Raw genomic sequence first — 23999 nt, forward strand, 5'->3', positions numbered from 1 at the left:
AAGTGTTGTGATCCAGTGGAAAGGTCCGGCGTAGACCAAGTGTGCGAGCATCATTTTCCCACTCCATGACTTCGTTGTCATTGATTTCTCCATTGTCGGAACAAACATTTTCTGCAACTTTAAAAGTATTCTCATAGAGGGATCTGTGGAAAGATGTAAGTTGTGAAAAAGTTGCATGTGAAGAAGTATTTAAAATACTAAGTAAGAGAAGATGAAAAATTGTTCGATTTTCGTGCCTAAAAGCATTTTGAAGAAATTTTCACGTTCGCCGTCACTGCAGAGGACGAAAGCTTCAAAAAGGTAGAAAAATGAATAAAAATCATTGCAATTTGTCAAATCAATGAGATTTTCATGATTTTTATTTCAGAGGAAAAAAAGTTGGAAATAAGCTAAGTAAAGGATCAAGATAAGTTAAAATATTTTTAAATCCAATTATAAGTATTTGTCCTTCACGGATATTTCATTTTTATTTCCAACAATCAGTTAGAGTATTTGAAAGATACCGATCAGTTAGAGAAAAGGTTTTAAACACTCATAACTGAATTAACTAATAGACAAAAAGTCAATGTAAGTTAAAGATACTTACTGGTCGACTGATCATTGTAGTCAGTCGATACCACAATTTGAGTTGACTTTTCAAAAAAAGTTCCCCCTGAGATGAAGACTCATCTTCTTTGATTGCTACGTCATCAGTTGAGGAGCACCAGTTGACGGAGCATCAGTCGTCGTGACTACAGTTGAAATCTTCAAGAGCAGCATCATTCTTAAGGGTTGATGAGACCGATCCTTCCACAAAGATCGTTGAACCTATCTTCCGGAAGAGCTTTGGTCAGCAAGTCTGCTCTCTGAACTGCGGTTGGAATCCATTCAACTGAAACGTTCTTCTTTTCCACATGGTCACAGATGAAGTGATGAAGGATTGCAATATGCTTGACTCTTGTGTGGTGAACTGGATTATGAGAGATTGCAATAGCACTGGAGCTATCGCAATAGATTGGGACTTCCTTTACTTCGATCCCATAATCCTTCAGTTGTTAGACTAGTCATAGGAGTTGTGAGCAGCAACTTCCCCCAGCAACATATTCAGCTTCAGTTGTAGATATGGCGACTGAAGTCTGCTTATTTGAAAACCATGAAATGAGCTTGCTGTATAGGAACTGACATGTTCTTGAAGTTGATTTCCAATCAATTTTGCATCCTGCACAATCTGAGTCTGAGTATCCGGTAAGCTTGAAGTCGTCGTCAACTGGATACCACAGTCCTATGTTGGGTGTGCCTTTGAGATATCTTAGAATCCGCTTTGCTGCATCCATATGAGCTTCCTTTGGATCAGACTGATATCTTGCACAAACTCCGACTGCAAATGCAATGTCTGGTCTGCTAGCAGTCAAATAGAGTAGTGATCCAATGATTTCTCTGTACTTGGTTAAAGATACAGATTTTCATTCAGATCCAGGATCCACCTTCCAGTTGGTGTTCATTGGAATCTTGACTGATTTCATATGCTGAATGCCGAACTTGCCGATCAGTTCTTTGGCATACTTTGACTGGTTGATCAGTATTCCTTCTTTAGTCTGCTTCACTTGTAATCCCAGAAAGAAATCCATTTCTCCCATCATTGACATCTGGAATTTGTTTGTCATAATATCAGCAAACTTTTCACACATCTTTTCGGATTTGGATTCGAAGATGATGTCATCGACATAGATCTGAACAAGTAGAAGGTCATTTCCTTCTTTCAGTGTGAACATGATTATGTCAACTGATCCCTTCTTGAATCCTTGTTCAACTAGATACTCGGAGAGAGTATCATACCACACTCTTGGAGCTTGCTTCAATCTATAAAGCACTTTCTTCAGCTTGTACACCTTTTCGAGTCTAGCAACCTCAAACCCTGGAGGTTGTTCTACGTAGACTTCATCAGTGATTACTCCATTGAGAAATGCACATTTCACATCCATTTGGTGTACTTTGAATCCTTTGTGAGCGGCAAAGGCTAAGAAAAGTCTGACTACTTCTAGTCTGGCAACTGGGGCAAAGGTTTCATCGTAGTCGATTCATTCTTCTTGACTGTATCCTTTGGCCACTAGTCTTGCTTTGTTTCTCACCACGTGTCCTTCTTCATCCTTCTTGTTCTTGAAAATCCATTTCAAGCCAATCAATTTTGCATTGTCTGGGCGATCCACTAGTTCCCAAACTGAATTCCTGTTGAATTCATTGAGTTCTTCTTGCATTGCGATAACCCATTGAGTGGACTTCAGTGCTTCTTCAATGTCCTTGGGCTCAGTGTCTGACAAGAAACAACAGAAATGTTCATCTTCATTGATGCAGTTGTGGTTGATGTCGTAGATGAGGTTGCACGTTGATCTTCGAGTTTTCACATCATCTGATGATTCTCCAATGTTGTTGTCTTTAGAGTGTAGTTCAAACCATCTTCGATACTTCTTGATTTCTTCTGGTGAGGGTGGAGGTTCTTCAGTGAAGATTGATCTGAGTCATTCATTTGTTTCTCGAGCAGGGGAGTGTTGAACTGGTGTTGTAGCAGCAGGTTCAACTTGTTCTTCAGTTGTTGAAGTTTTCCCTTGACTGATGCCTTCTGTAACATCTCCAGTCGGACCATTAGTTCTTTGACTGATCTTCTGATACTGAAGCTTTTCAGTATCCTCTTCTTTTCCTAGTCCCCACACCAACACTTCAGTGGGTTCGGTGCTTTTTATTTCAGTACTGGAAACTTCAATGTTCTCATCATTTCCTTTAGTTTCATGTTTCCTTAAATCATCAATAGACTCATCAAAAATAACATGAGGTGTTTCTTCCACACAAAGAGTTTGAGAGTTAAACACTCGATAGGCTTTGCTGGATCGTTCAGTTCCAGAGTATCCAAGAAAAATTCCTGGATCAACCTTGCTATCAAAGGTGTTTAACTTTCTTTTGTCGTTGTTATGAATGAAACACCGAGAACCGAAAGCATGCATGAAAGTATGAAATTGTTGGCTTCCTGTTCTTCCATAGCTTGTATGGAGTTTTTCCATGTCTTTGAGTGAGGAAGGAGCGGTTCTGTGTGTAGCAAGCATTGTTGACTGCTTCAGCCCAAAACTTCAGTGGGAGTTTTTGATTCAGCTAGCATCGTCCTTGCAGCTTTCTTCAAAGACCTGTTTCTTCTTTCTGCTACTCCATTTTGTTGTTTCTTCGCAGTAGTCCCGAATGACTACATTGAGGAATTCAGTTTCTCTATCTGATCTGATGTTGATGATGTTGACTTCATTTTCAATGCTTAGTCTTTTCAACAGCTTCGGCAGTTCTAGCAGTGATTCTTCTTTGTTATAGAGAAATATAACCCAAGTATATCGAGAATAATCATCTACGACCACTAAGGTATACTTCCTACTGTTATAGCTTTTGGGAGATATTGGACCAAAAAGATCCATGTGAAGCAGTTGGAGAATCCTTTCAGAGGAGTGTTCTGTGTTTGACTTAAATGAAGTTCTTGTTTGCTTTCCTCTTTGACATACTTCACATTCTTGCTTCTTTTGAAACACAATAGAAGGTAAGCCTTCTACCAGTTGATGCTTAGCAAGTTTGTTGATCGTCTTGAAGTTGAGGTGGTTGAGCCTTCTGTGCCAAAGCCAATTGAGCTCTGAGTTACTTTTGCTGATGACGCAGGTTTCAGGTGGACTATCTTCCCATGATACGACGTAGAGACTTCCTTGCCTGATTCCTCTCAGCACCAACTTCTTCTGATTGTTTCTCACAGTGAACTCATCTTTCTTGATCTTCACTGCGAATCCGCTATCATAAAATTGATTCACAGACAACTTCCAGAAACATAGCTAACATTACTGATACTGGCGTTACCCATGTTGAGCACACCATAGCCTTTTGTTTCGCCTATTGAGTTGTCTCCGAATGTAACTTTTGATCCAACTTTCTCAACGTATTGAGTTAGATATTCTTTATATCCCGTCATGTGCTTCGAGCAGCCGCTGTCCAGGTACCATGTTCTAATTGAAGCTTTAACTTCTTCCTTCTTTTTGTGTTTCCTGTTTTTGCCCTGCAAGGAAGAGTTATTTTAGGTACCCAATCAATGTTTGGGTCCTGCTATGTCAGTTCGTGTTCCTTTTGGAACCCATATCTGCTTCAGAATAGGTCTTGATGTTGATCATCTGCGGTTGACTGGTCGTCTGACTGAAGTGGTTGGTGCTTCAGTTGGCATATGAACTTTCTTCGTGTTAGGTCCCGGGGGTCTCAAATAGGTGTATGGGGGGGGAGAATACACCTATGGGTTATTTTTCTTTTCCTCGAAGTGAGGGATCTCAAGATAGAGATCTAAACGAAACTTTACATGCAAACAGTGACGCTTGTTGACTGAAAACAGTTTTGACCAAACAGGGTTGACGACTGATACTGAAAGCTCTTCAGTAAAGAGTTATCAGTTAAGTTGCTGTAACTTAACTGATGCACTTATGGGCTTCAGTCGAGTTTGCTAAAACAGAGATGATAACACTCTTCCTGACTATCAAAAGATAGATCAGTTAGATTGATATCATACGCAGTAGAAATTAAACTTAGTTTCGCAATAGCCTCGGTTGAGCACGTTGTTGGTCTTAGGTTTCTCTTTGCAATTATTCAGTATTCAATTTATTAATTGAAACAACACAAGTAGGAAAGTAAAACTGAAAGCTGTAAACAACACAGAGACTTTTACGTGATTCGGAAAAACCCTTTCCTATATCCACGGTCGGTTGATCAGACCAACAATCCACTCCGCAAGTGCTTAACAGGTGCATTGCAAACCAAACCGTGTGCTTGCCGGGTGCACACAACCGTACCACTGAAGAAAACCCTTCTTCAGTACCCACACTTCACTCGTATCGTATTTCTCTTGCTTAGCACAACCCGCGCTAAGACTCACAGAGTCAGAGTACCTTTCTGAACTCTGAATCAAACACTCAAATCTTTCTTTCGGAAAGGAGGTTTGAACGAGTGCCAACTATACTGCAAAGAACAAGTTCTTTGTAGCAAGTTTGACCTTGGCTTCTGGGTAAACAGAGGTTTTCCTAAGGTCTAAGAGAATGTATGTAATCAGTAGTGACTGATTTTGGCTTTGGAATTCTCTTCTTCGATTCAAGCTTTGGGGAGGTTAAGCTTTAGGCTGAGTAGCGATTTTGGCAGAGCTTCAGCTTATGTCGTTGAATCGGTGAAGGTTGAAGTGATCCTCGAGCGCTATTTGTAGGAGAACTCTTGAATAGATCCGTTGGTGTAGAACATCCTCAAGATTTCTTCCGTTGGAGAGCAATTCGAATTTGGGCTGAGGCTTCAATCTTCGAGGTTCCTTGTCTGGTGGAAAAGGCTCTCATGAGGGACAGGAGATGTGACGTCTCTGATAAAGTAACCACCAAATAGGAATGACCTCTGCAGAGATAAGATCCTGAGATCTCTGCATTTAATGCGACTGTACTTTTGTGAGTACGTTGCTTCCTTTGAACGTTGGAAGATCAGTCCGAGGAAGAATGTTCAACTGATACTTGACTTTAGTATCAGTCCGCTGAGTCCACGTGGCACGCATTAAGTAATCAGTTCCGAACTGATTCTTCAACTGATACTTCAGTTGGTATCTTCAGTCTTCAGTTTTCAGTCCTTCGTCCTTCAGTCTTCAGTCTTCAGTCTTCAGAACCGCATACTAAATTAGAAACGAACTCTAACACTTGAGTTCAAAACTGTTCTAGTCTATTACAATTAAGACCTATGAATTTTGGTATCATCAAAACAAGGATTAGGATATTCCACAAGGTTCCCAACACTTCGGTTGAGCTTTCTTCTTGGTGACCTCTTTCATGTAGAGTCCTTGACCGGTGTAGTGTTGAGGTCTGCTTTTCTTCTCGGTATATCTCCTTTGAGATATTTGAGTTGTTCTTGACTGATGGAGTCTTTACTGGTACTGAAAGCATGAGACTGATGCTGTCTGAGCTGAGACTGATAACGTCCAGTTGCACGGTGTTGTGAATGAAATTGAGCTTGTCTGGACTTGTCATTGTTCTGTCTCCATGGTTGTTGCTCTCTTTGAAACTGAACTGGTTTCAGCTTCGTATTGTTCTTCCCCCTAAACTGTTGAGGAAGACTCTGTCTCTTTGCTCCGCTGGCATGTTGTTGATTCAGTCTGGATGTTCTTTCCCCATACTTTGACTGAAATCTGTTTTCAAGTCTTCTTAGTAGAATGAACTGGTTAGGGACCTCCTTGGTTCGTCTGTAGCTTTGTGGAGGTGGAACATTTCTTTTTGCCATCAGTTTTCTCTTCTGGATTTCCTCCATGTCATAATCCCTTTACTCTTCTTAGGTGTCATCGTTCGATGAGTCAGTCACGTCCTGGATTATAACTTTCTTTCCTTTGTCGGCAGGAACCACTTTTTCTCCGATATTCTCCACAATGACTTTTGATGGAAAGTTGTTCATCATCAGAGAATTCTTCATGCAGTCCTTGACTGTTTCCTCCAATTTGTAATTGAGCCTCTTGATTTCATGCGAGGCTCTCTCACTTTCCGATGTAGAAATCTTGAGCTTTTCTTCCAATCGGTTGTTCTCCCTGATCAGTCCATCAATACAAGTTTCATTTGTAAAGTAGATGACTGTCCTATTCTTGGTTCGCTCTTCACCGATCTCCTTTTCCATTTTCTGATTCTGCGTCACGAGATCTTCGAACATTTTCCTTAAATGACAATGATCAGTCATGAGCTGATCATACCCGTCAATTTCGTTGACCGAGCTACCTCCAAATTCTGAGTTGTCTCCTGTAAACAACAAGGAGTTATCAGTATTAAGAGTTATTGAGTAAGAGTTTACCTCGGGCCCATTCATTCTATTGTCGTAGCTGTCGCCAGTGTTGTCAGCTACGCTTCCGGTGTCCTTGGCCATGAGGGCTTAGCTCTCATCATCTGAGCTGGTGGAGTTGAAGGCGGATGATTCTGATGCATATTCGGAAGATCCCGCATCTTCAGCAACCATCACTTTCTTCTTCGCATAATTGCGATCTCTCCTAGCTTTCATCTCTTTGCGCTCTGCTTGCGACAGTTTAGGGCATTCTGATTTGTAGTGCCCTTTCTTCTTACATCCATAGCATTCCACATCTTTTAGATCAGTTGTGGATGTTTTCCTTTCTCCGCTTCTGTCAGTGGAATATCTGGACTTGCTCTCTCTCTCTTTTCCTTTGTAGTGTTGTTTGTGGAACTTCCTGTACTTGTGGAACTTGGATTTCATCTTGTTGAACCTCTCAGTCAACAGAGCATATTGACTGAAGAAGTCTTCAGGTTTCAGTTCAGTCGGTTCCTTTGACTGCTTCTTGCTCTCATTCGCTGAAACTTTCAGCGCTGCTCCTTTCGATGCTGATGGAGCATCATTGTCTGATCATCCAGCTTTCTTTGTTTCAAGATTTCTCTGGATGTCAAATTCATTTGCCACGAGATCCGAGAAAAGCTTGTTCATTGGGAGCTGGTTAAATTCTGGCTTGTTCTGATGAGCAACAGCATAGATCTGCCAGTTTCCTCGCAGTAGTGCTCGTAGAATCTTGAGGTTGATCTCTCGTTGAGTGTATTTGTCCTTCAAGATAGATTGAACTTCATTCAGGATCTGATTGAATCTAAGCTCCATCTCGTCGATAGATTCATTCTTGAGCATGAGGAAGGAGTCAAACTTTTGACAAGCTATAGATAGCTTATTCTTCTTTATCTCTTCTGATCCGATACACATTCCTTCTAGAATGTCCCACATCTCCTTTGCAGTCTTGCACTTGATGACTTTGGTGACGTGCTTGTCTGGGACTGTTCCGGAGATGATGCTTTTAGCAATATTGTCGAGCTCATCTTGTTTTCTCTCTTCTGTGGTGAAGTCGACCTTTGACTTGATCTGTACTTTATCGAATGGATCTCTTGAAGTATCCAGTGGCACCCGCTTGATAACTTCTGTGATGACAATTGGTCCGCTGGTGATGACTTCCCACATTCGACAATGTTGAGCAGTAAGGAAGCTTTCTAGTCGAAACTTCCATATGTCGTATTTTTCAATATTAAACATCGAGAGTGAAGAGACTCTGCTGTGGTTAGTTTCCATTGAACAAGAAACCAGAAAAAGACAGATAGGGAAAGCAGTAAGCACTTTTGAAAAAGAAAGAGGTTTGAGACCTTCAAAAGAACAGGATCTAGTTCAGTAGAACTTGGTCAAAGCAAAATTGTTCTTGCGAACAACCTGCTCTGATACCAATTGTTAGGTCCTTGAGGGTCTCGAATAGGTGTATGGGGGGAGGAATACACCTATAGGCTATTTTAAATCGAAAACAAACTGACACAATCTTTTTCAATAAAATGAGTTTAGCAAAACTTAGGTTGGCAACTGATACTGAATACTCTTCAGTAAAGAGTAATCAGTTAAATCAAAGACATTAATTGATACACGTTAGGCTTCAGTCGAGTTTGTAAAATAGAGAAGTGTTATGAAATCTTACTGACTATCCGAAGATTTATCAGTTAGACTAATAACACTGGCAGCGGCAAAAATTTTTCTTTCGAAATAGCCTTTGTGATTTAAACAAGTTGTCAAGATTTATGTTTCACTTTGATATTAATCAGTTTTAGTTATCAAAAGGTTTGAGCACAGATACGGAAAGTAAATACTAAAAGCAATAAATAACAAGGAAATTTTCACGTGGTTCGAAAAATATTTCCTACATCCATGGTCAGTTGATCACACTGACAACTTCACTGGGCTTGTGTTTACAGGTGCACAACAAACCTAAACAACCGAAGATCCAATCTTCAGTACCAACACACTGGGTTGGATTTCTCAGTCTTAGCTTCACTGAGACAAAACTATGCCTTTCCGCAAAGACTCAGATCTCTCGGAGTCAGAACACTGGTCCGAACTCCTCTCGGCTCAAACTCTCGATTCGGTCGGTTGAAAAGAGGTTCGAAAACTTGCCACTAGATTACAAAGAACAGGTTCTCTGTAATCAGTTATACCTAGACTTTGGATATACAATATTTGCCTAAGTTCTAAGAGAATGTATATAATCAGCAGTGACTGATTTTTGGCTTTGTAATTCTCTTCTTCGATTCAAACTTTGGAATGGCTTTGAATTGCTGAGTGACGAATTCGGCAGCGTTTCAGCTTGTGTAGTTGAATCGGTGAAGATTGAAGTGATCCTCGAGCTCTATTTATAGGAGAGGTCTTGAATAGATCCGTTGGCTGAAATGGTCTTCAAGAATTCATCCGTTGGAGATAGATTTGAACTTTGCTGAGGCTTCAATCTTCGAGGTTCCTTATTTGGTGAGAACGGCTACTAAGGAGCAGGAGATAGGACATCTCTGAAAAAAGTAATCACCAAAAAGGAAGGCTCTACAGAGAAATGACGATCCTTGAGATCTCTGCATTTAATGCGGCTGTACTCTGGGAGTGCGTGGCTTCCTTTTAACTATGGAGGTTCAGTCCGAGGAAGAACGTTTAACTGATACTTGACTTTAGTATCAGTCCGCTGAATCCACGTGGCCCGCATTAAATAATCAGTCGTAACTGATTCTTGGACAGTTCAGTCAAATATCAGTATTTGACTCTGCCTTAATTCGTTACATTAGTCGGCAATTTCAGTCTTCAGTCTTCAATCCTCTAGTCTTCAGTCTTCAGAACGCTAACTAAACTAGAAAAGAACTCTAACACTTGAGTTCGAACAATTCTAATCTATTACAAGGAAAACCTAAGGATTTTGGTATCATCAAAACAAGAATTAGGATATTTTATTAAGTTCCCAACAAATATTTTCATTTACAGACATAAATAAAATATTTTAAAATTTTAATAACCTATTCATTTTAAATTCAAATTTGATGATTTTTATATCATATATATTAAAGATCTTTTTACGAACTTAAATATGCATATTGAATATTTCTTCATAAACTAAATTTGACGATATTTATAAAAGAATTAAAATTATAAAAAAAGAGAGGGAATATATAGTGAAAAAATTAATGAGAGAAGAGAGAGAAGTAATGGAGGAAGAAAACTCATCTTTTATACTCCCTCCGTCCGTGAATTAAAGCCCCAGTTGCCTCTAAATATTTGTCCGTGAATTAAAGCCTCATTTGCCTTTTTGTACCATTTTACCCTCCTACTTTATCTAAAATAACTACCTTTTGCCATTAATTATCCATTCTCATTTTTTAACCTACTTAATTATAGATTTAAGTATTCATCCTTAATTAATGCAAAATAAATTTATGTCTATTAATTTAGTCTTTCTCTCTCAAATTTATGTCTATTAATTTAGTCTTTCTCTCTCAAATTTATGTCTATTAATTTAGTCTTTCTCTCTCTTTGCATCGTCTCTCTCTTGTTCTTCCTAAATCTACCATTGTTGTGTTACTCCATGGATCATCCCTTTGAAACTGAATCGATTGTGCCGGAAACCCCGGCCTCTGATCTCTGTGAATTGGCGCCGTGGTTGTTGGCTGAAACCGAGCCGCCGCACCTTCCTATCTCTGAATCGGAGAAAACGACGTCGGTATCTGAAGCGGCGCCGTGGTTGCTGCCGAATACTGAAGCGGCTCGTCTCCCTCTCTCTGAATCGGAGCAGATGTCGCCGGTAGCTAAAGTGGCACCGTGGTTGCTGTCGGATACTGAAGTGTCTTGCCTCCTTCTCTCTGAATCGGAGCAGATGTCGCCGGTATCTGAAGCGGCGCCGTGGTTGCTGCCAGAAACTGAGCCGCCGCGCCTCCCTTTCTCTGAATCGGAGGAATCTCTCTCTGAATCACCGGACTATGATTCTGATGGCTTCCATCTCTCTGAACACATCAGACGAGAGAGGGAAAAGACCGATCGAAGCAGGTGAAATCGTGATTTTTACTTGGGTGGGGATGGCTAGTGATGCCTTATGTGTGTTTTCATTTCCTTTACTTTGGTGGGGATGGCTGGTGATGCCTTATGTGTGTTTTCATTTCAGCTTCTTTGGTGGGGATGGCTGGTGATGCCCTATGTGTTTGCTGCCTTCTCTGTGCTCTCTGATTGCGTTCTCTATCTGCCTTCATTGTGTACTCTGTGATGCCACAAAGTAAAAATTAATTAATCAATGAAACATAAAATTAAGACTTAAATTGAAACATAAAATTAAATGGAAAGCTTAAAGTCAATAAAGTAAAAGCATTCTCTTAAGTAAAGATTAGCAAAAAGTAAACAACTACCCTTATCTTTTACCTACAACACCTTTTTCAACTTTCTTAAGCTCCGTGCCCAACTCCAAATGGGGCTTTAATTCGCGGACGGAGGGAGTATATTATATAGATTTGGCATGACTCCAAAAGTTCGTTGGCCAATAACTTGATTATCTGGAGTTCAATGTGCAATTCGAAGGTACTATTGGAACCATCTCAATCATAGCTTTCTAATAATACCAATATTATTGAATTTTGGTCACCAGAAGTAGTAAGAAAAGAGAAAAAATGCGTAATTTCATGACATCATTTTCATGTCATTTTTCGACCATTTACAATGAGCAAAACCCAAAAATATAAGTATTCTTAGAAAGATACTGTCAAAAGCTTTCTAACAGTACCTTCGGATTGCCATCGGACTTCAAACAATTAAGTTATTAGCCAACGAACTTTAAGTTCTGGTCAAATTAATTCCAAAAAAGTACAAAATAGTGTATTTTTTGACAAAAAAAAATAAATTTAGTTAAAACCAAAGTTCGGTTATAGTTCATGTATTTACAAGTAATTAACCTTAAAAAAAATCCTTAACTAGCTTTGTTAGTCGCGACTACGATGAGAAACTATTATCCCTACCTCGTAGATATCATTTGAATACAAACTAAACAATTGAAATTAAAATAAGATAAAAATATGAGTGAAATAAAGGCGTGATTTGGTATGTGGATTTACAAACATCTTTGTTACTTTGTTTTGAGGGTGTTTGGCTGAGCTTATAAGCTCTTTAAAACAGTTTATAAGCTCCTTCAAAGTGTTTGACAAAATAAGTTCATAAAGAGCTTATAAGCTCTTAGAGCAGCTTATAAGCTCTCCAAAAAATAAGTTGTTCTACTCCAATTTATTTTCTCATTATTTTGTAAGTAGGGCTGGGAATTTCGGGATCGGGTAATCGGGTACCCGATACCTGACCCGAAAAAATCGGGTATAGGGTACCCGATACCCGAAAAATTCGGGTTCGGGGTCGGGATCGGGTATTTAGGGTATTAGAAAATCGGGTATCGGGTATACCCGATCGGGTATCGGGTATACCCGAAATACCCGAATTAATTTATTTAAGTTCGGCCCTTGCATCCCCTCCCATTTCCCAAGTTTGACTTTCCCTTGAATCCCCCTTCCCTTCGGCCGCCCCTTCCCATTTCCCATTTCCCATTTCCCATTTCCCAAGTTCCCATTTCCCATTTCCCAAGTTCCCTTAATTTTAAATTGAAACCAAAATCCCAAATCCCAATCTCGCCGGCCAGCCCTAAATCCCAATCCCGCTCGGCCGCCCCCCACTCCAGAAATCATTCCTGTCTCCGGCGACCCAGCGGCGCCCCTCGCCCACCCGCAGCCGCCGTTCTCCTCGGCTGTCGCCGTCGTTCACAGACCGCCAGTCCCACCGCTCGCACAGTCGCGCCGTCGTTCTGCCGCCGAGCTTGTCGCCTCTGAGCTCCGACGACAGCTGAGCTGCTGCTGCTGCTTCTTCTTCTTCTTCTTTTTTCATACAGATTTCTATTTCCATGTCAATGTGGTTGGAGAGGATTTGTTAGAATTAACCTATATATTGTAACTTCTTGTTAAAAATTCGATTTCCTCCTATTCTTGGTAAAATTTGCTGCATCGATTTTGTTAGAATTACATGCTGAATTGGCTGCTTCAAATCGGGTAATTTAGGGTACCCGGGTACCCGACTCGGGTACCCGACTCGGGTATTAGGGTACCCGATTTCGTTTTCGGGGTCGGGGTCGGGTATAGGGTTTAGGGGATTTTCGGGTTCGGGTACCCGATTTTTTCGGGTAGGGTACCCGAACCCGACCCGATTCCCAGCCCTATTTGTAAGCAACACTCACTTTACAAAAAATAACTCAATCATGATTTTTTTAATTTCATCATATATCATTCTAAATTTATTTTTCTTCGATTTCCTCTCTCTAACAAAGATTTTCTCTCACTAACTAAAATTTCACTTTCTAGCTTATAAGCACAATTATCCAAACACTTTGACAACTTATAAGTTCTTAAGAAACTAGATCTTATAAGCTCTTGAAACATCTTATAAGCTCCAAGAGCTTAGAAGCTCTTTAAAATAAGCTTAGCTAAACACTCTCTAAGACTGTACATATGAATTTATGTACAACAAATACATATTATTGCCAAAACCCTACAATTTGATCCGATCCGATGATCACCGCTTCTGCTTCAAATTAGCGCCAATTATGGTGTCACAAACTGGGCTCTTCACTTTACACGATTTGGGCTTCATTTTCCACGGCAACAAACTACCTAAGCCACACCCTTTCATTGATTGGTGCGATCTCCCTATGCTAATGGCTCGAGAAAATGATGAATCCGAAAACGGAATTTTCTTATTCATAACGGATTCCTCAGCTAGAGCTTGAGCATCCGGCAAAAACCTCTCTATGATAAAATTTGATGAACAACAATCGTCGCTATTAGTCTCCAGTACTGTTGAGCTTCTGTCCTTTGTCGTTTTGCAGAACCCTTCCACGTCATCCACCGACTCTGCCAGTAGCTTTGAGCTTCTGTCCTTTGTCGCTTTGCAGTAGCCTTCCACGTCATCAACCGACTCCGCCAACGAGAATATGTCGAAACGGTCGCTATGGCTGTTTTCTTCACCACCACCACCACTCCCGTCATGATCAAGGTCATCAACCCTAACAGAGGGTCGCCACCGGGCGGGGGGTGGCTTTGGGGGTGGCGGCCGGTCATTGCCCTCGATCGTAGGCTGGTCCTTTGGCTCGCCCGGGATTCGTTCCCACGAGAAGGGCACCATGTTGGCCGGGTCAAGCCTCGAACCGGAGATAGCGGTGCCACCGGAGGCGCGCCTCGTCGATAGAGGTGGCACGTTCAAGTTCAGCTTCCTGTGCACAATCTGATTCTTGGTTTCCTCCATGAATGCACCAGAAACCAATCTAGCTGTGCATCAAATGATTTAAAAAGATGCTGCACGCAAGCCATAAATACTTGTGCAGTTGGAGCTGCGGGTGTCTCGTGTCAATCTGGTAAAAGTTTCCGCTTTTTGAGAGTTCAGAGATTTTTCAGATAGAAACAAGGGGCGAAACGACAGCCATCGACGCCGTTTTTGTTGGATACATGACATTTGTTGGTGATTCACAAATGTACAGAAATCTGACACAAGTTATGTAATAGAAATTCGAAGAAAGTGGAGACTGATGCAGACCTGCAGTTAAATGCACACATTAATATATACACATATTTGTACTTATCAAAAGTAATCAACTTTTTTTCGTTCAGCCAATTTCATTGAGACAGAAACTTGGTAAGTAATAAAGTAGGAACAGGTTTGCTGAATCCTACAAAAAATGGGAAGAAAATAAGCAACTTTTTTCTATTTCCTTCTCTTCTGTGTTTTTACTCCTTTTCAATATACAATTTGCTCCTATCTTTGGCAAGATTAAGTCATGACGATACAAGCATAATCATTCTACCAAAAAAAAAAAAAAGGCTCAAAGGGGAGATCAAACAGATTCCTCCTAGAGTTGTGATGTGGATACCATATTGGCATAGTTGCTGTCTTTCCATCTCACTCTTATTGTTCCTCAGCTCGTTTTTGTGCTTTGCGATATAACTCAAGTGTGTCTGAATGGTTGGGGTCGAGACAGAGAGCCGCCCCACAGTCTCGGATTGTGGAGACATAATCGCCAATTGAATCGAGGAATGCTGAACGAAGATGAAGCAGCTGAAGGTCCGGTTTGAAAGCTAGGGCTCTTGTGAGTTCGTTTATGGCTTCAGCTTCCTTGTGGTCATCCATCAAGACTGGAAAGCATATAAAAGGATAAGAATATAAGTCCCTACGAAATCATTCTAGTAAAACGTTCATATAGAAATTTACAATCTTATAAAGCTGAACCTATGATAGCTATTTGAGCTGGATATCATATTTGTAACTATTTAAATGGGATTTATATAACTATTTGGAGAACCTCAATCAAGATCACATTCCAGTTTCACTTAAAAAAAAGCTTTGCGTCATCACATGAGTCCTACAAACATAGGCTCCAGCATCAAGTAGCTAAAAACTGAAAACGACGTAATATTCAAAATCAAACCACATCTTCTGAAATTGTTTTGAAGGAAACAACCAAACCACAACTTCTGTTTGGAACAGTCAACCCAAATTAGCTATCACAGTTCAAATTTTCATTATCTATCACGCTTGTTCAATTCAGTCAATTGCAGGTATAATAAGAGTTGATGGGAAGCTAAAACATACCAGCAGCCCGATATCGATAAGGATATGTCCTCAGAGGGTCCAGTCGGGTTGCCATGCTCAGATCACTTTTGGCCATTTCACGGTCACAGTATTCTGAGCGTTTCTCATAAGCCGATGCATTATCTCTAGCCTTCTCAATCAACTTTGTCATCTCATCATATGCAGTTTTCCGCAGATTTTTTAGATGGTATACACGGGCCAGGCCCTGATGTGCTCTTGTGTGCTTAATGTTCAGGGCATTCATGTAGCAGTCGACTGCATGGTCTAGTTTATCCACGTCTACATATATACTTGCCAGATTACTTAAGGCCTGCAAAGAAAAATAGATCAGACATACTTTAGGGTGCAAACAGGAAAATAGCATCCCCGTAGAAGAATTGACTCACTTGTCCTTTCCTAAGGCCGTCGGAAGGGCACCTGAGAGCTTCCTCAAGAAGCTGGATAACATAGAATGAAGATTCGTGATCTGCTGTTGTTTCAGAAAGAACATATGCTTTCAGGAAAAAGGCTTCGAATGATCTCTGAAGTGAAATGGATTTTTCGGCTTTGGCTATAGCTGCTTCACGATAGCCAGTATCGTATAAAATCCACCCCTCATAGATAAGCCTTTCATGGTCAGAGGCAGCATGGTTTCGAGCCATTCTCAGGCTTCTCATTGCGGCCTTGTGGCAATTTAATCTGTAGTAATGAAAATCATTAAAAACCAAATACATAGGAGAACGTAATACAGATAGGAAACAAGTAGAAAGTTTCACATTCTTCTTGAAAGGAAATTAGCATGATTACGCGCACATTCTGCAAAACACATGTCTATAGTCGGGGACACAGGTCTTTGCCTACTTACCGCAGTAGGAGGAGAGACTGCCTAAACAGTAACAGGCTTTTCCCGGGATCAATAGCCAACATGTGGTGTACAACAGCTAGAGAGCCAATATCATCTACTGAGGACCATCTATCATAAAGCTGCATCCAGCAATCAGCTTGATCACGCTGTTCGACAAGATTACATAGAAGCTCTACCAACTGTTCCGCGGGCAGCTTTCCATTAAACATCATATATTGAGGGTCTAAAGTTAGGAGTGCACGAACATCAGTTAAGGCTCCTTCATAGTCCCCCAGGGAAATCAAGAACCAAGCACGGAGCTCAAGGCAGTCGGGGGAAACCTTGAAACCAATTATCTTGTTGATCTCAGATATGGCAGCACCAACTTTGTCCTCCTCCATCAAGGAGACAGCTCTGTACTTGTACGGATAAGAAAGAGTCGGGTCCATATCAGTAGCTGTATTCAAATCCATCAGTTTTTCTCTCCCACTGCTATAAAGAGATCGTTCTTGATACATCCAACCACAGGGATTGTAGTCAGAGAAGAGGGAGTTCGTCAACTTGAATGCCTTATACTTGTGCCCGCGCTTGTCTTTTCCTCTTGCAACACCAACTAAGGAATAAACATGACCAGCTTGGAAAGCTGCCTCGAACCATTTTTGAGCATCCTTATATTCCCTTCTTTCGAGCATCACACAACCCAACTGGTGGAATGCTAGCTGCTTCTGCCAACTCTTGGTAGCACAATCTCCCATTCTCTCCAACAGCATTACCGTTGCATTTGATTTCATGTTTTCTTCCATGGCTAATAGGCTCAAAAAATTGTAAAGCAAAAAGGATGCATGCCCAACTGATGCTAACCGTTCCATAGCTTCTGAACTACTGAAGTGTTTCAATACATTTGGCTGCATTAAACTCGAGGGTTCCCTCAGAATCACCTGCAAGCAAGCAGCCACCAGTAGGTATGCAGTCTCCTCCAACCCATAATCAATGAGTTGAAGAGCAATTTCAATATCATCAACCAGAGATGCTAGAAACGCATCACAAGCAGATTTTAGTTCATCACAGCAGAACCTATTGGCAAATGACAGGAGTTCAAGAACGACATTTGGATCAAATGAATCCACACTCTTTATCCTGCTGAAAACCTCCGCAGCTCGAATTGCCTTGGCAGAGATCCCATTATGAGTGAAATATATTCTCTCCCTCTTCGCTTCAACAAAGTTACCATACAACATTGATTTAAACGGCCTGGAGAGCGTAGCAATCTTAAACCTATTGCATCTAACCTCATCCTCCCCAACACAAAACCACATATCATAATCATCATCATCATCATCGACAACATAACCACCATAACTAAGCGAGGTGGAGCATTCCACATCAGCCTCCAGATCATCCTCATCTTCTTCCCTGCCACGAAAACACAAACAACTGTCATTTGCAGACTCAGGGTTGTACCCTGATACCAAAGAAGTCTTCGGGCATTCCATACTCCATCCACTACAATCCAATGCAGAAACGCCCAACAACTCATCCTCCCGTCTCTCGTACCTCAACCAAGCTGAAAGTACAACCTTAGAATGAACATCCACAGCATGCTGCCTAGCAGAACGAAGACATCTCCTAAACAATTTTGGATCAGGCAAACCCCTAAAGATGGCACATTGCTCCATATACATCTCTGATCTCTCTAATTCGGGGCAATTCTCAAGTCTTCTATATGCATCAGCTAAAACTCCCACAAAATCAACAAATTTAAGAAACGGATCGATTTGAGGCTCGATCAGATCCGTCTTCGGAAGCCCATATGCTGCAATAGCCTCTGCTACAGTTGTAGAATTCCCATTATTAGTCTGAGAAAAACTCTGATAGCGCTGCTGAGCTCTCGACCTCACTGAATTAACCCTCAGATGTTCTTGCAATTGCTGCAGGAAACCCTCTTTTCCGCCGCCGCCGGCCGCTCCACCGCCCCCGCCGCCGGCCATCGGATTAAGGGAGAAAACCTGGGCGCCTTTGCACCCATCAATCATGTTCAAACCACGCATTGCGTTTAATATGTGATGCTGCATCTTCCCTCAATCAAAATACCATCCTATAAATTATTGAAAAATAAAATGCAACGGGCTTCACCGAATTTTTTTGTAAGAAAAGAAGATCAAATCATTACCTGCAAACACCACCGTTGACCAAGAAAGCCGAAAACTTTCCGAATCAAACAACGTTGCCGCGAGGATTTCCTCTCTTTCCCGGTGAAAAAATGTAAAAATCAAAGCAAATAAGAAGCCTTGAACAATAAGGGCTTCGGAAAAATCTTAAAATTTGGTTGGGAGTGGGAGGTGGTGGCCGTTAATTCGCACGGCCACTCTCTCTCTCTCTTTCTCTCTGTTTCTCTCTAAATATAGACTATATATATCTACAATCTTCCATAGGCAGATCAACCGATTTCGTTTCTGTAATTGCCTTTATTTTTTAATTTGGTTTTGTCTTGCATACAAAATTCACGCAAATAATGCGTGTAAAGGCTGCCCAGAGTTTTTTTTTTTTTTTTTAATCAAAAAAGGAAAAGAAAAAGGCGTAAAAACCCGTTAGAAATGGTTAGCCGCAGAAATTAAATAAAAATAAAAATAAAAATAAAATATAAATATGGAAGCGAGTCGAGCTCTAGTTTTTCTGCAATTCCCGGACCGAAATGTTTGGCCCTATCACGGGAGAGGAGATTGAAATCACGCGTCACAGTCCGCGCGTGGCGCCATCCTCTTCTGGGGAACATTGGATAATGGTGATTGGTGGCTGTGTGGGGTTTTTGTTTGACAAAAAAGAGACTGCAAATGATGAAATGGATAATCTTCTTCTAAATGGGCTGGCTTACATCTTTTTAATTGGTATTAAATATGATTGGGCTTTGATAGTTGGGCCATAGTCCATCTATTGTTTTGTCATGATCATACGGTAGAAAATGATACTCCATCCATCCCAATATTGTTGGCCACAATATTTTCGGCACGGAGATTAAGAAATTGAGTGTTATGTTTTAATTGAGTAGGGCCCACCAAAATTATTGAGTTAATTAAGATACTTTCATCCTACCCACCGGCCACCTCTCATCCACCGCCTTCCTCCTCCGGCGAAGTCGCCGCCATCAGCCACCCTCACCTCCCTCGCCTCTCTGTCTATCGCCGACAAACACCCACTGTAAAGAATCACCCAATTTCTTTCGATTGCAAATCGCAGAACAATTCAAATCTTGCAAAAATCTTCAAGAAATAAAGAGGAGAAGATGAGGTTTGAAACATAGGTAGATGGCAGTGCTGCCGCCACTGAGGAAGGAAGAGAGAAGTAGAGGTAGGTGGTGGTGCTGCCGCCCGCCGAGAAGGGAAGCGTCGCCTTTACTTTCACAAGCGAACCAACAGCAGACGAGCTTCGGCGCCATCAAAAGCCCTAGCCCCCAAATCGGCGCATAGGCGAGCTTCGAACCAGAAACCAATCGATACTCCGTCACTCACCCCTGAATCGCAGATCCAGACTTCGATTTTCAACCGACGATGGAGGAGGGAGGAGGGTGGAAGCGGCTGTGGGAAGAAAGGTGGCGACGAGAGATGAAAGAGCCATAATTTCTAGCGAGGTGGAGGCGGACGACGGTGGAAGCGGAGAGGTTGGAGGCAGCGGGGATGGGGGCTGGCAACGGCAGATGGTGAAAGAGGGAAAGACGAAGAGAGATGCGAGAAGGGGAGGAGACACAGTCACGACGCAGCGGCGACGCCGCCGCCGTCGACCGGAGAGTGAAGAGGAGAGAGAGGGTGCGGCTTTGTGGTTTGCGTGGTGTGTGTGCGTTTTGTGAGTGTGTGTGTTTAAAGAGTATTTAGGGTTTAGTTAGTGAGTTAATTAGTGGCTTTAATTAAGTCTAATTTTTCCTTCTTTTAGAAAGTAGCCAAGAATAGTGGGACAAACCAAAAAGGAAATGTGGCCAACAATATTGGGACGGGGGAGTAAATAAGATCATAAACAATTTTAAACACAGCCCCTGATTTTCTCATTATAGCATTTTATTTAAAAAATTAATATAAATAATTATAATTATACCCTATTTGTCCCTCAAACGTCTTCCTCTCTTTTCATTTTGGCCAATCCCCGAAACATCTTCGCAACCTACTTTTGAAAATAATTGCACTCATTATTACTCTTACAATCTTCATTTTTTGTGGAACTCATTCTCCACTTATCAAATATACAATTAACTTTTATTAAAACCTGTGTCACCCTTCTTTAAAAAGATGTTTGGGAGACGGAGTGAGTACTATTTTACTCTTATAATCTTCATTTAAAATTTGAATTAAATTAATAAATTTATCAAAACTAATTTGAAACAATAACGCGTAAAATCTCTACAGATAAATCATGTATAACCCCTCATCCTTAATCTAATATTAAAAATACTGATAAACGACTCTAATAACTCCATCAATATAGCACTCAATTCAAAATCTTAAGAAGATAGACCGAGCTTTATAGATAAATCATGTATAACTGACATCCTAAATCTAATATTAAAAATACACAAAATCTCATGTACACCCGGGTGTACCGTACACCCGAGTTGACTCGTACCCAGATCCTAACCCGCATGCTAATCCAAACCCGCATCTTGACTGAAATAGTGTAAATGACACTATTCAGTTATACAAATGACACTATTTAATTATATAAATGACACTATAACATTTAAAATGATATAGTGTCATTTTCAATCTTATAGTGTTATTTAAAATATTATAGTGTCATTTACAATCTTATAGTGTCAATTACAGGAAGTGTCATTTATAATTCTGAATAGTGTTGTCAATTATACACAGTTTCATTTACAATGTTATATTGTCATTTATACGCAGTGTCATTTGTATAACAGAATAGTGTCAATTACAAACAGTGTTATTTGTATAACCGAATAATGTCAGTTACACGCTTTGACTCAAGATGCGAGTTTGGATCAGGATGTGGGTTAGGAACTGGGTACGGGTCAAGCCGGGTGTACCCAAGACCACCTCTTAAAAATACTGATAAATAACCACCCAAATAACTCATTCAATATAGTTTCCAATTCAAAATTTTAAAAAGATAGATCGAGGTTGAGGTCCTTGAGGACGATTTGATATATTCCTTCTACGGACTTCAAATATCAGACTTTGTGACTTGAAAAAAAACAAGAAATTCAAAAAATCTTCTTGAATTTGTTACTTCTGTCTTCTCTCTAGTAAATGATCCTATAAGTTGCATTCACTTCCATAATCTTAAATGTACTCATTCTCATTATATTATAAAAAAAAGAGGAAATTAGCCAAAATAGTAATGTTGCTGGGAATATTTTCCCTGGCAATCTGCTTTGCTGCATCTGCATTTTATAACAAGTGGGAAATTAATTTCTTGATTGAAGACATCATAGCATTTTATAACAAGTGGGAAATTAATTTCTTGATTGAAGACATCATAGCATTTTATAACAAGTGGGAAATTAATTTCTTGATTGAAGACATCATAGTGAAGATCATGTTGGAATAAATAGCTTATTTAATGCCATAATTACTTTGGTAATTAATTGAATTAAATGATATTTTTGGAATCTACATGTTGAGTAGATTAATTTGGTATATTTACTTGTTCAAATATATAAAGAATTGAATAAGTAATTAATGCCCAAAGATATCCATGGCTCGGACCACCTGTTTGCCCAAACCTACATGGCAGCGGTTGAGGACCGAAGAGACACGATGGTTCGGATCTGTTTGTCCAAACAGGGCACGTGGCGACGGTTCAAGACCGAAGAGACACGCCAATTCGGACCTCCTGTTTGGCCAAACAGTCATGTCAGTTCAAGGAAACCTCTGGACTACTATAAATAGGGCCCTCCAGAATGAGATTAAAACACACCAATGAATTCAGATAATCAATTTGTCATATTAGTTTAGTTTACATACTCAGTCCCGAGTATCAAGCCGTTCGACCGGATAGCGATCTCCTAGTGCTAAGGACTCGTCTATCATCCCGAAACCGTTGTATCTTGGGGGCAATTACTGTAGATCCGCGAGCACAGAGCGGAAGTAATTTTGCCTTACGGAGAGAGAATTTATTCTCGCCTCCATTCTGCATTCTTACATTTATCGTCATTCTATTTTCTACACTACCAAAATAACAAATCATTTCCACAAGATCATTGATGAGTAGTGGTTTGTAAGGTTTTGCGAAACTTGAGAGTTATTTTTCTCTAATCACTTTATTCAACCGACATGCCCTTTAATCTCTTGTTTGAATTTTTATTCATTTCAAGAATTTTTTTTTTCAATTTTATTTTTTCGGGTTTTAAAGAGTTAATTTTTGTAAATCAATGTACAAATTAAAACAACCTTAATTTCTCAAGTTGATTTTAATGAGTTATTTTTCAAGTTGATAGGCAGGTAAATCATTGTACAAAACAACCTTAATTTCTTCAAGATTCTTTAAATTCATGTGGGATTATTGCTGAATATTACATCAGATCAGACAACAATGAATCATCGAAACCAGCTTACCTCAAATTGAGCATAAATGTTGGATTTAATGTTGGCTCACAGCTTTGAATCACTGAAACCATTTATTATGCATCAATCATTCCACGAACACAAAAAAGAGTCAAGGAATGTATGCCTTAAATATAATAGTTCATTCACCCGAGCAGGAATAGGATCTCTGAGAACCCGATTTGTATCGCGTCTTGTACCATGTCTACTTCTTGGCACACTTAATTTCTCAATTCATTGTTTAGGAAAAGTTTTACACTTTAACTGTATTACATGGCTACTTTTTGGCACACTCAATTTCTCATATAAATGAAGGTAACATAATTTGACATTTAAGCATACCTTAATATTTATGCATGACAGTGTGAGAGATCAATTTATACAATTTAAAATTGTTTTGAGTACTGATTTGTGCCTATTTGTTCATATTGTGGGGGAGTTGTGAGTGCATTTTGGTCTTATATCTTATGAGTATTGGTGTTTTGAATGACAATTACCTATTCTTTGTAGGAATTTGTGGAAATAAAGGTAATGTCTATTTTTAGTATTTTCTGGGAGCAAAAGAAGGCGGAGTACGTGTGGCGCATGCGCCCGTGTACTCACGCTTACATCCGAGTCCGAGTCTTATTCCAGATTGCCGATGCCTTGGAGAGCTCGCCGTGTAGATCGTCGATCTCTCAACACTGCTCGGCGAGGCCTTCATCTCCTCGCCACCTTCCATCGCCGAGCCTGCTCTCCATTCCATCGCCGAGCTCGCCCAGCCAGCGCCGAGCTTCAGCAGCTCTCCTCGCCGATCCAGCATCCTGCTCGCCCAACTCCTCGCCGATCCAGCATCCTCCTCGCCGATCGCACGCTCGCCGAGTTCTTCACTCCGCGCCTGATTCCCCCTCGCCGATCCAGCCTTCCATCGCCGAGGCAGCATCAGCCTCGCCCAACCCCTCGCCGATCCACGCTCTCGCTTCTCACTCCGCGCCCAGCCTTCCATCGCCGAGGCAGCTTCAGCCTCGCCCAACTGCTCGCCGAGGAGCAGCAATCCACACAGCAACTCGCCCAGCTCCCCTCGCCGATCCAGCCCTGCCAGCGCCGATGGTCTTCACTCCGCGCCGAGCTGCAGCCTCCTCGGCCGAGGCCTTTCTCCCATCGCC

At 40.8% G+C, this 23999-nt stretch overlaps 2 protein-coding genes across 5 annotated transcripts; both read right to left on the reverse strand.

Annotated features, from left to right (window-relative positions):
* Positions 1-13410: 13410 nt before the first annotated feature.
* On the reverse strand, positions 13411-14139 carry LOC131018713 (uncharacterized). The gene has a single exon (XM_057947423.1). It carries the CDS (start codon positions 14137-14139, stop codon positions 13411-13413), a length of 729 nt encoding a protein of 242 aa, XP_057803406.1.
* Positions 14140-14570: 431 nt separating this feature from the next.
* Positions 14571-19086, reverse strand: LOC131016479 (ethylene-overproduction protein 1). 4 transcript variants are annotated; one of them, XM_057945182.1, is made up of 5 exons: positions 18474-19086; positions 16325-18369; positions 15867-16158; positions 15481-15790; positions 14571-15023 (listed from the first exon to the last, which is right to left on the reverse strand). In XM_057945182.1, the coding sequence occupies exons 2-5, from the start codon at positions 18349-18351 to the stop codon at positions 14797-14799; spliced, it is 2856 nt and encodes a 951-aa protein (XP_057801165.1). In that variant the 5' UTR covers positions 18352-18369; positions 18474-19086; the 3' UTR covers positions 14571-14796. The 4 variants fall into 4 exon arrangements, with proteins under 4 accessions (XP_057801165.1, XP_057801166.1, XP_057801167.1 ...); XM_057945183.1 differs by having other exon boundaries at positions 16325-18398; positions 18474-19063; XM_057945184.1 differs by having other exon boundaries at positions 16325-18375; positions 18474-18892.
* Positions 19087-23999: the final 4913 nt, after the last annotated feature.

This window comes from Salvia miltiorrhiza, chromosome 3 (assembly GCF_028751815.1).
Source record: "Salvia miltiorrhiza cultivar Shanhuang (shh) chromosome 3, IMPLAD_Smil_shh, whole genome shotgun sequence".
Taxonomy (NCBI): Eukaryota; Viridiplantae; Streptophyta; class Magnoliopsida; order Lamiales; family Lamiaceae; genus Salvia; species Salvia miltiorrhiza.